Source organism: Onychostoma macrolepis, chromosome 21 (assembly GCF_012432095.1).
Source record: "Onychostoma macrolepis isolate SWU-2019 chromosome 21, ASM1243209v1, whole genome shotgun sequence".
Classification (NCBI taxonomy): Eukaryota; Metazoa; Chordata; class Actinopteri; order Cypriniformes; family Cyprinidae; genus Onychostoma; species Onychostoma macrolepis.
In genome coordinates this window covers 18104240-18118050 of record NC_081175.1, presented here as the reverse complement: position 1 = coordinate 18118050, position 13811 = coordinate 18104240, and the positions used below count along the sequence as shown (strand labels likewise).

Here is a 13811-nt window from a genome sequence, read left to right as displayed (position 1 = left end):
CACTCTACCCTAAAAGTTTTGAGCTATTACATGAGACATGATACACTTCGAGAAGTTATGTAATGTATGGGGGCCATGCAATAAATAACACTTGGGCCTCTAGCAAAACATCTGCTCCTCCATTTTATTAAAATAAAAGTGTTAAAAATGACATTAGGCTGAGTAAACAATGACAGAATTGTCATGTAATGCTTAGTTTAAAGTGAAGGGAATGAATTATTCATGTAACTCTATGTGTGTAAGCATGCTCGTGGAGGAGGAGCCCCTCTTCAGAGACACTCATTGCACAGTGCACAGTTCTGTGCCCCTCTCTACACAGCTGAACTGTGGAGGAGTGGGCCTGCTAGGACTTCCCACTACAATCTATGAGCTACACAGAAGAGAAATCATTTACTGGCTCAACACATCCTCTCTTATCTTATTTTACCAGGACTGACTTGAAAATGTTTTTTTCTCTCTCTCTCTACTGGATCATAAGCATTTAGTCTTCTTTATGTATGTGCGTGTCTCTAAAAGCGATGCCAGATCCATTGTGCATTCAGACGGGAGTTTCAGAGACAGACAGTAACCAGGCAGAGGCTTGTGAAGGCTTCATTGAGCACACCAGGAAAAGAATGAGATTTTAAGGCAGTTTCTTTCTCACACCACTGACTCCTCTGTGAATAATGCCAATGAGCATCTTGCACCTATAATAGAAAACTGGAACAAAATCAAAAAGCTGACGACATCATTGTGTGGCACACAATGCAATTTCATCCTGAAGATTTTATGAAATACAGTATTGTGATACCTGTTTAAATATCCTTGTTCTCTCTTTCACATAGGAAAGAAAGCCTAGATGAATGGTGGTGACAGCATTCAAGACCTCATCCAAAAGACAGCCACCCCGCTGTCCATTTCTGTCTACCTCTGAGAACAACGTTGAGCCAACGAAAGAAGTAGTAGTCCACCAGTGAACGACAGCAATGTTGTACAGTCGTTTAAAGTAAGAGCTCTTAAAAATCCTCAGGCTTTGCTCTTGATCCATCATCAGACCAGTTTCAAAGTCTTCCTCCAACACCAGAACACAGTGTCCTTGATCTGTGAACATAAGAGATGTGAAAAGTAGGACACGCTTGTTCACACCGGATCAGACGATCATAAGGACTCCTGGGTGACAAATAATGACAGCAGAGTGACAGTGACGTCAACAAGCAGGGCTTTGAAGCGCTGAGCTTCACAGGTCACAGATCAGAGCGGTGTCTTCTGGGGCTGACAGCTGGTCTGAGGGAGGGAGGCCGTCTCTGTGTCAGCGATGCAGCTATGTGACCGTGAAGACTCCATCTCCACTACGGGACTGTCCACCGCCGCAGTGGTGGCCATAGCATGTAACATCCTGGTAGCTCTGCTCATACTGGTTCTGATATTGATCCTCTGCAAAGCATGCAAGGTTCCCTCCAGCCAGGAGAGCGTCCCGGTGCTGACTCTAGAGAACTCACATCAAAGGAACGAGCAGAGGTACTTGCTGACGGCGTGAGGGAAAAAAATTGGAGATGGAATGCTGTTTATATTTTGTACTGCCTGCAGCGATCAATTGCGGATTGGATGACATGGTTTGTCATGAATTAAAACATGATTTCATATATGTTTTTTGCTATTCATAAGAGGCCTGCGTAAGTGAGGCATCATCTAAAAACAAACAAGGACGAGGAGTGAGTTGGCTGAGTGTGGGCTGCTGGGACTGTACCTGAGCTCTCTTAGGGGCCGTTCACATGTCGCGCCTAAAAACGCGTGGGGGAGAAACGTTTAGGCGTGCCGCTTTCTCCTTTTCCCCAAAGCGTTCGGGTGCTTGCGCTCTGGAGGCGTCTGCCATTGCTAAGCAACCATGACCTGCGCTCTCCATGAAGACGGGGAAGTTTCAGCAAAGGATAAAAGGATAAATCATCTTGGCTGAGCTTTCAATGTTGTTACGGGAAAGGATGAAGCTGATTGGTTGGTTCTTGTCACATGACCCACGGTGCGCTTTCGGCATTCTGAAGAGTTTAAATGTTTTCATCTCGATGCGGCACGGCTGCACCTGGAAAAAAATGAACGCGTCGCTTCCATTATGAATGGTACACCCCCCTAAGCTCACATAAATGGTTTGACCCAAGTCTTCAGCAGCCAATGACACTGACCCGTTCAAACTGATTTTTAACGCGTATTTCACGCGTATTTAACAGGTATTTCATGTGTATTTAACATGTTGAATATGCGTATTTGATGTGCTGATTTTTCACGTGTTAAATACGTGTGAAATACGTGTTAAAATTCACGTGTTTTTGGCCCTTTTGGACTTCCATAGCCTGCCGCGTGTCTACATTTGAAATAACGAACTTGAGCGCACAAAAGACACGATATGTGAACGTCCCCTTATACTGTACACCTCTGCCTGAGTGTTTTATGTAAAGGTAAAGAGACTCTCAGTCGCCTCTTTAGAGTCATTCAGTAGTGCCTGACAATGTCAGTGAAACCCCAGACCTGCAGCTCACCAGCTAGCAATCAGTGTTATGCTAATTAGCCCACAAACAAATAAAAGCTCAAGTGCCAGAATTAAATTTGAATAAGAGCTGAATTGTGCTGTCTGAAAGAGAAATTTTAAAAAGAATGAATGAATGAATGGTGCATTTATATAGCGCTTTATTGTGTATTGCTGTACACCCAAAGCGCTTTACAATCATGTGGGGGGGTCTCTCCTCAACCACCACCAGTGTGCAGCATCCACAGGACAACGACGCCAGTGCGCTCACCACACACCAGCTAAAGGTGGAGAGGAGAGAGAGTCATAGAGCCAATCAAGTGGATGGTGATTATTAGGAAAGAAATTATTAAGACATAATTATTAAGAATTAAAAAGAAATGCATGTTTTATTGTGGTTGTTTGCTTGTGCAATGGGCCAGAGGGACCGGTACCCTAATAACATGCTAGCATCTTTTCTTGAGAATATTAGAGAAAATGAAATGGTAGATAAAGATTATGAACGTTTAATAAATACGTTGAAATATCCATAAAAATCTTGGTCTTTTTTAACATCTTAAGACTATTTTTGACTTTTCACATTTCTAGACAACAGTTTAAATACTGGACAAGAAATGCAGCTTTTTAAGATGTAAATAAAAAATTATCCAAGTAAAATAATGGTAAATCTTTTCCCACCTTTATTGTAATATTGAACTGAACAAAATACATGTAACAAAAAGCAAATAGAAACTTTTAAAGAAAAAAGAACATACACAACCCTACACAAAAGTACACAACCTTTTATAATAGTGCATGTACTGTGTTTGAAAATAACCAAATCACATTCAAACTTTTACTGAAAAGTTATTATAATCCTCCAGTAATTATTATGCTAGTGATGCCAATTAACCCTGAATAAAAAACTGCTGTTTCTGTAGGATGTTCATGTTCTTTGTATCCTCTTGGTTGCATCTTATTGCCGAAATCACAGCCTGCTTACAAAGAATGTGCAGGATCTCTTTGTGAAGAGGGGTACAAAAGTAATTCCAAGAATTAGATGTGCCTTGGAATACCGTGAAGGCAAACATCAACAAGTGGCGACAATAGGGCACCACAATGACACTGCAAAAAACAGGTCACCTGTCAAAAATAGAAAAAACAAGATGAAATGTTAACAAGGAGGCTGCCAATAGACCTAAAGTAGCATTAAAGGAGCTGCAAGAATATCTGGCAAGTACTGATCACATGTTGCATGTGACAACAATATTCTGTATTCTTCATATGTCAAGCATCTGAGCCACAACCATGAGGCAAAATGTTTAATGATCCAACAAAACCAAATTGAACTTTTTGGCCACGATTTTACAAAGTACGGTTGGCACAAAAACAATACTGCTCATCATCCAAACAACACCATACTCACAATAGAGCTGCACCATTAATCGTTAAAAGATCGCAATCTCGATTCAAACACTCACGCGATCTTATTTCTAAATGACAACGATTAGTTTCTGTCTATTTAACCTTTGACAAAGTCATATCGGATATTCAAATCTGTGTTCACGCCGCCACTGACAGAGAGAACAAATATCATGTTTAGGTATAAAACAGTTTAACAAACAACCACACAGTATTATTTCTGTCTTACAATCATTCATATTATCACAGAAGTACTGAGATAAAAGTTTATAGTTAGGATATTAACACTGATGTCTATGATAGTGATCAAAATGGAACTTTTGAAAGTAATTTTAGCTTCAAATAACGTTTGTTGATTACAATGTGCTGCTAAAAATGTTGTCATTGAATCATTCATTCAAAAATGCTGATCATTCAGTAATGAAACAAGTGGAGTGAATGAGTGAGTCATTGAATCATTCATTCAAACAAACAATTTAAAAAAAATAATTAATTCAAATTAATTAAACATTTTCAAACAAAGAATCGTGATCTCTATTTGAAACAAACAAAAATGTGATTCTCAATCTATCCAGAATCGTGCAGCTCTAACTCGCAATGAAACATGGTTGTTTAAGTATCATTCTATAGGGCTGCTTCTCTTCAGCTGAGACTGGGGCAATAGTCAAGATAAAGACAATCATGGATAGTGCCAAATACCAGAAAATTTTGGCACAAAACCTGCTGGCCGCCACTAAAATCTTAAGATAAAGTGGAAATTCATGTTTCATCACAATAATAATCTCAAAAAACAAATCAAAGTCAACAAACAATTGGCTTCAGAAGAAGAACCATGTTTTGTAAAGGTCCAGTCAGAGCCCATACCTAAATCCAATCTATAAAAAAAAACAAGAACTGTGAAATGACATGGGGCTCTGGGCTCTTTTGCAAGAAAGAAATAAAAATGGACAAAGCATGATGTATTTAGGTGATAGACACTTATTCAAAAACACTGGCTGCTGTACTAACAGGAAAAAGGCGTTTCAACCAAATATTAGGGGTGTGAATACTTGTACATCCAGGAGACAGTATTTCAAGTCTTATTTTTCATTCTTCTTTCCTTAAAAGTTTCTGTTTGCTGTTACATGAATTTCGTTGGTTTCAATATTACATTAAAGATGGAAAATGATTTTTAACAGGGGTGTGCTGACTTTTTATACCCACTGTATATTTTAAGGTTTATAGAGAATTTGTAGTATTTGCAGTCGTCCTGGTCTTACTGTGCCTCAGTTCTTCTGATTGTTCCCAGGCTATCTCAGTGAGCTCAACAGTTGCTCCATCTTTGCTATTTCCACCTCCGGCCCCTTCGGCAAATCCTGACCCTTCTTCTCCTGTGGAGCCAAAGAGAGAAATGAAGAGGACGAGATGAGTCAGCTGCTGGTAGTGAGAGGACTGAACCCGGGGTGCCACTAACAATCACAAACACTTCTCAGTGTGAAGCTCCCATTTAAACGTTTCCATCTCGACCGGCGGAGGTAATGAGAGAGGTGTTAGCGCAACGTTATTTCCTCTGTGTGTGCAGCGGCGGAACAAAACCGTCACAGATACACTCTAATCTCGCATGACATTTGTCTGATACGATTACAGTGACACATTTCTATCTCGGGGAGAATAATCAAAGATCACTATGGTTACTGACCATGCCAGGGTCTTAATGAACTAAACCAGACCAGATGAACTTCTCTGCAGAAATATTCACTTCCACTAATTAAACACTCTCTGGTTCCTGTCAATCACTAGGCAAAATTTTAAGCAATTATGAGTCTGGTAATCACTCTGAGAACATCTGCTAAATGTGCTCAGCAGAATGCTAATGTTCAGATATTCACAGAACTGCGGTGGAGTGATGAATCTTCAATGAGCTTTAATAAGTAGCTCAAGGTTACAGCTATTCATAGAATCCATCAAATCCTAACCAGGTAGGGCCGTTAGGGAAATGCATTTGTGAGAGTGAAAAATGTCAATCAAACAGACTTAAACATTTCTGATCAACTGGACATTGTTTTCCCTCTGTAAAATCTCTCTCTCTTTTTTTTTTGCTCCAGAGTCTACATGCTAGTCTTAGTTTCTGTCACTTCACCTTCATACATCTTTATTGACCTCATTCACTTGAAAAATGTCCACCTTATTTTGCAACATGGAATTAAGCTATTTTTCTGAGAACGTGCAAGACTACCGGTTCATTAGTCGTGACAGGTAAATAACTATAAGAATAACAAAGTGTGGTAAACAATGAAACTATTTGCGCTACAAACTAGTGTGTTTATACAATAATATATTAAAATAATATGAAAACAAATACCAGTCTGCATTATTAAGCAGCATAACGGAGAGTTTTTTGTACAGCTAAAATAAATGGAAGCAAATGACACCGGAAGTCAAACACATCCTAGTAACATATGGCCACGCCCATTCTTACATTTAAAAATATAATGGACAAATATGAATATTTTATCTTTAGGAAGAGTAGGCTTTCTTTCATCTCTCATCTCATCTTGTAGGTACATACAGTGTGTGTGTGTATTAGTGCTGTCAAACGATTAATCGCATCCAAAATAAAAGTTTTTGTTTACATAATATATGTATGTGCTGTGTTTATTGATTATGTATATATTAAATACACACACATACAGTATATATTTTGAAAATATTTACAATTATATTCTTATATTTTATATATATATTTAATATTTAAACATAAAATTGTTCTTAAATATATACATGCATGTGTTTGTATTTATATATACATAAATATACACAGTACACACTCATATATAAACAAAAACATTTATTTTGGATGCGATTAATCGTTTGACAGCACTAATATATATGTATATGTATATATATATGTATATGTATGTATATGTATATATATATATATATATGTATATGTATGTATATATGTATTATATATATATATATATATGTGTGTATGTATATACGTATATGTATATATATATATATATATATGTATATGTATATATATATGTATGTATATATGTATTATATATGTATATATATATATATATGTGTGTGTGTATGTATATACGTATATGTATATATATATATATGTATATATATATATATGTATATATATGTATATATATATATATATATATATATATACACACACACACACACACAATAGAAATTATGTTAGAATACACACAAAAGAAGTTCTGAAGTTATTGAAGTTATGCAGAGTCTCATTTTCTAATGACTGCGGCATCTGAAGCAGATTGTGAACCAGCAGAGAGTTCTTATGTAAGTGAAGAGGAAGATTTTACTGCTATTAAGTGGCTCTCTTGCAAAGAGGTCTTCTAATGTTTCTTGTAATTGCGGTCAGTGTTGTGCAATTAAAGTTTATTCATTGACCCTGTTACTTCAAACCAGCAGAGTTTTTGGAGAAGTTGCTGACTGTTGTGACTGTTGTGGAACGAAGTAGATTAGAAAATAAATCAGCAGCCAAGATGACAAACTGAGGCCTCAGGAATGAACACTGACCCAACTCTTCATGCAGTGAATATAAAACAGTCTGTAAATAGAGATCTAGCTACAGGACTAATATGGATATTGTGATTGATGAGTCACAGTCACAGAGAGACATGGTGGAAGGCTCATGGGAGGTGAGACATGTGTGTGTGTTGGTGTAGTGTCCTAACCTGGAAAACAGCTGACCGTTTCTATTGAGTTTGAACCGTGCTGTTTTTAGTCACCATCTCAGACGCCACCCCATGCGTCCCACAGCCATTGCTTTAACATATAGCTTGTAGACAGGTATACATGTCTGGCTTCAGCAAGCATTGACCTATACTCACATTAGCACAACTGGAATCCTGCAAAGGTCAAGCGCTTTATCCAAATAATCAATGTCATCACAGTCCTTCATAAAGGTCTGCATTATAAAAGTTGTTTTTGTTTCCTTTATTTTGTGACACTATTTTAAGTATTGGATTTATATAAAGGGGATATAAATCCCCCCATTTTGCTGATTGAAAAAACATGTTATATACAAGTTAATTTAAATAAGTTTATATTTAAAATGAAAATACGTTTTTCTAAAACCATTTCTCCTACCTTATTTTAATAGCCAGAGACAACTATAAATAATCCATTAAAAGGTTGACTTCCCAAAGAATGTAAATGCTTCTGTTTTTTATTGGCATCAATGGTCTCTACAATTTACTCAGGCTTACAATGTTTATCGGAAACGTAATATAGGTTAATTTGGCAGTTCTGACAATTTCTGTATTGGCCCATTTCTGTGTTTGAATAACCCCTTCAGTACTGTTTGTTTTTCCACTGAGCAAAAAAGTCATCAATTTTGTGTACTTTTTTTTTCAAATGTAATATTGTCTGTTCTAGGACTCTCTTATTTTGATGATCATTTGGTTTTTATTGTTTCTGAGTTCATAGTTCCTATGTTTAGTTCCTGTTTACTGAGTTGTTCTTAAATAGTTTCTAGTGTGTTCTTGTTTGTTTCCCTAGATAGTTACTGATTTAGTTCACTTATGTCTTGTTTAGTTGCTCATTTATTCCTGTATATTTATAGACCATTACAATTATATAAATATTGACTATTAGGCATGTTTACCAGTACATAGGTTATTAAAAAAACTTACATCGATCGTTCACAAATTTGGGGGCAGGATCATCTGCAATATGGTGGGGAATTTACTAGTTTACCCAAACAATAATTATTTTTGTAGTTACGTTTTGTGCAGAAATTTACACTTTACCTTTAAATAAACTAATGTAAGATGCAAATCATCCTCTAGATGAGGCAAAACAGAAAGTTTTAAATTCATTTATCTAAGATCAGCCACTGCATCAGGGGGGTAAGTGTGCGCTTTCAGAGGCAATAATGACATTAGGTTGTGGAAAGCTGATGATTAATGACTCGAGGAGATGTGTTGCATTGCTGACTCTCATCAGTCATATTAAAAGACATTGCACTCAGCAGTTCTCTCTGTCTGTTTAAGGTAAGTACAGCCATGGCAGCAATAATACAGCTTCTTGCTAATCAAAAGCATTAGTGGACACAGCAACTCAACCTGTGACACTGTGTGTCATTAGAATGAGCCGTTTCAGCCAATCAAATATAATGACTGTCACCAACAAAACACATCAACACTGAGCGCTGACACTGACTGAGATCTCCAAACAACAAATTAAACATTTCACAAGTCGAGGTTTGACAGACAGCAGCTAGTCTGTGAGGCAGAGAGATTTTAATTATGTGCTGCCATTGTTATATAGTATCTGACCGTAAACTGAGGGCTCAACACATAATCAGTCAGTGGGTTGGTTTCTCTAGATGCAGAACGGAAACAATGGCACGTTAGCCCCCAAACTTTTCAAGAGTAGTGTACATTAAACATTAAAGGTGAAATATGTAATTACATGGTTGCTCAAATTCTTTCTCTTATCTCAGATTGATGTGCAGAGACAATTGGAAGTGTATATTCAAAACCTCTGATTCAACCTCGTCAACTAAAAATTGTAAAGAGGGATGACTGTCAGCAATAACACACTTAACATTTAATTTATGAGGAGATTTATCTATAATTACTCTGTAATCACTGCAAAACTTCAAAAACCTTTAGTTAGATCATTTTTATTTCTGCATCGTTTTGTTCAGAAAGCATTTGTTCCACTGTCTGATTGATGTCTTAAATTACCGTTTTAATGCCTAGCAAATTAAAACACGTGAATTTATGTTCAACGTGCTGCGTTAATGTGTTTCCAAAACATTCTCATCCAATGTCAGTAAATTGAGATGTTCGGTAACTCTGGTAACAAATGATTTTTCTTTGAACTGCTGTGGGTTCTGTGTATGCTGTAAATTCATGTCTGAAACCGTCAAAAAGATGCAGATACAGCCGTTCAGCACATGAAGTATGTAGCACAGTAGTAATTGAAACAGCATTGATCGTTGTTCATTGGAGGCCTATACATACAGTAATATGAGTGCATCTCCTACCTTAGGCTTCTTGCGGAGGTTGGGAGAGAACTTGAGGCTGGTGACATGGCCGCGGTCATCGCCCACGATGATGATGGGATGGACAGGGTTGAATTCGATGTGCAAGAGCTTGGTCTTCTTGGATACCACTTTTTGCTGGCAGAGAGCCTCATATTTGTTGATGTTCAGGTCGAACACATGGACCTGAGAGAGAAATGGAGGAGGAGGAGCAGGCAGTTTTAGTCTTTGCATTAATCTGTGTTGCATGAGTTTTGTTGTTTTCAGTGTGAAGCAGACATTAGCACCTCTATAATGTATTCTCTTGCTGTCCGTGTCAGTCAGCCTAAGATGCATTTGAGTTTTTGAGCGCTTGTATTTTAATATATTCATATGTATGAGCACAAGAATACGTGTGACTGTGGAGGTGTAAGAATGCAGACCATCTGCTATAGAGGACCGTATTATTAGTGTGATAGTATGTATAGAGGGGTAGTATAATTATTTTAATAGATTAAATCATATTTAACATGATTTAATATGTCACATTTTAATTATAAATAGAAATTGTAAAATGTTATTTCTGTCAGGACCACTATTGTTAAAGATGACTGACAATTAGCATACAGTTTGGATTGGCGGTATGGTTCTGTTCTGGGCAAGAACTCCCATGGAGTGCAGCCTAACATGGATAAGAGCAGGGAGAGCAGCAATAAGCCCCCAGGGAAAACAGAACAGAACCAACATAAAATGCATTGCAGATATCATTAAAGTTCAATAATTTAATGTAACATTTTAGAGATTAGTCTGATTCAAAGGAGAATCAGAAGGCTGGATCCTGACTGACAGAGGAGGAGCTGGGGATGAAGGAGGGTAATTAGCTATTGAGAAACACGAAGCTGGTGATAATACTGATGGACCTTATATATGAGTGCTGTGATAGGTGTTGCATCCCTATAGGTAAATGTGGATCAGCTTATGCAAGCTTGACTAACGTGACCTGCCAGAACTAACGCTGACGCTAGATTTATATCATTTAAATATCTGTTTATTTATATTTATATATTTTCATAAATAGTTTTAATACATATGAAGTATATTGGCTGTTTGTGAAAAGTTTGAAATGTGTCTATGTGTGCGTCTCTCAGAAATACACATTAAGAACGAGTCTCTCTAAGTCCTGTGCGACAGATGCAATCTGTGGATGACAGTATCTCATCTTCTGCTACATTGAGTAAAAAAAAAAATCCAAAAGAAAAAAAGTGAGTGAGGGATGGGTGATTAGAATTCCCATCATCCTCATTGTCATTCATGTATCATGCTGCCCACCTAAGCATAGGCAGATGAAAAACAAAGACGGGAGATGGGGGACACAGGATACAGGCTTGGATACTCATTAGTAAATATTTGTCAAGCAGCATGGTTCATAATTAGTCAGCGAGTGTGAATCTATCTTAACAGACCGATGATATTCTGGGCAGCTGACGCAGTGATGCAGAGGACACGCACTACGTCAGTACTAATGATGCCATCTGCAAATGCAGGAGTAACACCAAATCTAACACAACATCTTTGGCGCTAAGAGCTTGAAGGAAGAAAGCCTCTTTAAAGATTAGAAATCATGCAGTTCGGTCTGTGTTTTGATGTTTCGAGATATGTCAGCAATATTTATTTTTGTAGGCTTGCCTGCAATGAATTTCTTCATGGCATTTCGAAAAAGCTGAGGCAGCCGACTGGCAGCAGAGATCTGGACCCATTCCAATACTAGTGTGATACTGGCAAACATCAAATCACAGTGTGTCCCATCTACTGAGATAAATAAGGAAGCCCAAAGCAAGGACTTCCTCTTCCATTGTCTCTTTGTTCTTTTACAAATGATTATGTATGTATGTGTTTATTATTATTTTGTTAATTTATAAAAAAATTTATAAGAGACGCTCCTTATTTTCAGTGGGAGGACAGATATCTATTATTCTGATTCTATTATTTTCATTGCACTACTAACTGCAGTAGCAGTCACAGTTTCTGTCAGGACCTGACTGATACATACATGTATATAATTGCAATCAAATTGTTTTCAACCCCCTTAACCTCTGAGACTTATTGCTTCTCGAGAACATCTTGAATTGGCTCTAAACATTCATGTACATTGTTCAACATTATCCAACACCCAAAAGTCAAATTTTGTGCAAAATCTTTTTTTAAACCAATAAACATTGCCTGTAAGTGCTTGGAAGCTTCTGTCACCTTCCTACTGCAATCTTGGCTCATTTGAAAAAGCTTCCAGATCACTGATAATCTTTGGTTTTCACGTTGTTACTGCATTCTTCAAATTCCACCAAATATTTTCAATGAGATTTAAATCTGAAGATGGAACATGTCACTCAAGAACATTCTATGACCAATCCCTGAACAAAACTTAAGTAGATTTGGATGTATACTTTGGGAATGGCTGTCCTGCAGGAAAGTCCATTGATCATCAAGCTTCAGTCTCTGAGCTGAAGACATCCTAATCTTTGCCAAAATAGCCTGATACTTCAAAGAATCCACAATGTCCTTCATACCGTCAAGATTTCCATTTCCTGCAACAGCAAAACAGCCCCATAACAAAACTGGTCCACCTCCATGTTTGACCATGGAAATGGAGTTCTTCTGCTCATAAGCTTTGCCTGTTTTGTACCAGACATACTCCTGATCCATGGGTCAGAAAGTTCCTGCTTGGTCACATCACTCCATAAAACATTCTTCTAGAACTCCACAGGTCTCCACAAGTTTGGCTTTTATGTTTTTCTTGGTCAAGAGTGGCATTCGGCAAGATGTCCCAATATGAAAGCCATGTTTATCTAGTGTTCTTCTTATACTTTTTTTCTTCCTTTTATCAGGTAATCTTGCAAGTCTTTGCCAGTAAATTGAGGGTTTTTCTTGGCTGCTCTGATCAAACATTTTATTCTTCTTGATAATATTGTGCTTTTTCTTCAACGCCTTCAGGTTTTCTGGTACACCACATTTTAAACTTACAAATAAGGCTGCCAGCTTTGTCTCTAGGAACTTTTAATGTTTTGAAAATGTTCTCTATTTTCTCAGCTTTGTAATTGAGTTTCCAAATTTTCTCAGTTTTGTAATAGAGTTTCCAAAGGATTAATTGTGTTTTAACTCAATTTTGTAGCATATCCCACAAATAAGTGACTTGACTTAGCAGTGTTGAATAGGGGTTGAATAATTATGACAAAAAATCTTATATCTCAAAAACATTACATTATATATTGACATTATGTATTACATTGATACATATAAATGTATTACTGTTACGGGGCTGACGAGACGTGAGACGTGCGGATCCATCTGCAGACTTTTATTGAGCAGAGACATGGTCATAACAGGCAGGGTCAAACAATGGCAAACAGGTATAACATGGGCGAGACAAAGAGTAAACAGAGACAAGCGTGGGTCGACGATCGGTGAACAGTATCCAAAGGGGCGAGATAGGAGAGGTAATCCAAAACGTTAGCGATAGTCCAGGCAGGGGAAAACACAATCCGAACAAGGGCAGGGCAGGGCAGGGCAGGGCAGGGCAGGGCAGGGCAGGGCAGGGCGAGGCGAGGCGAGGAAAACTAACGGGGCTCTGTAGGGCAGCGATAATGCATACAATACTCGGCGACGAGGGAGAGAAAGTCCAGGGTTTAAATAGAGTGTGTGATTTAGTGTGTGCATGGGATCAGGTGTGCCTGTGATTAGTACAATGAGTGATTGGTGACAGCTGTGATCAGTAATGGGTGATGGGAGTTGGAGTCCATAGTGATGTGTGGTGTGAAAGTCAATGTGGTCAGCGAGTGACCTCTGGTGGTGAAAGAACGGAAGTGCAGACCAGATTCGTGACATTTATAAAGATGCAATTAAAAATTTAAAAAAACTCCT

The 13811-nt window shown here is 37.8% G+C and overlaps 1 protein-coding gene across 4 annotated transcripts in view; it reads right to left on the bottom strand.

The window, feature by feature from the left end:
* Nucleotides 1–1514: 1514 nt before the first annotated feature.
* LOC131528304 (dynein axonemal intermediate chain 1-like) overlaps nt 1515–13811 on the bottom strand; it is a 32969-nt gene continuing 20672 nt past the window's right edge. For 2 of the 4 annotated variants that reach the window (XM_058757402.1, XM_058757399.1), the window contains exons 17-18: nt 9921–10103; nt 1515–3619 (exon numbers count right to left, since the gene is read on the bottom strand). In XM_058757402.1, coding sequence (XP_058613385.1) covers nt 3533–3619; nt 9921–10103 — 270 coding nt within the window. In that variant the 3' untranslated portion in view covers nt 1515–3532. Of the gene's footprint in view, nt 5269–9920; nt 10104–13811 lie in introns of all 4 variants that reach the window. The other 2 variants (XM_058757401.1, XM_058757400.1) reach the window with 2 other exon arrangements.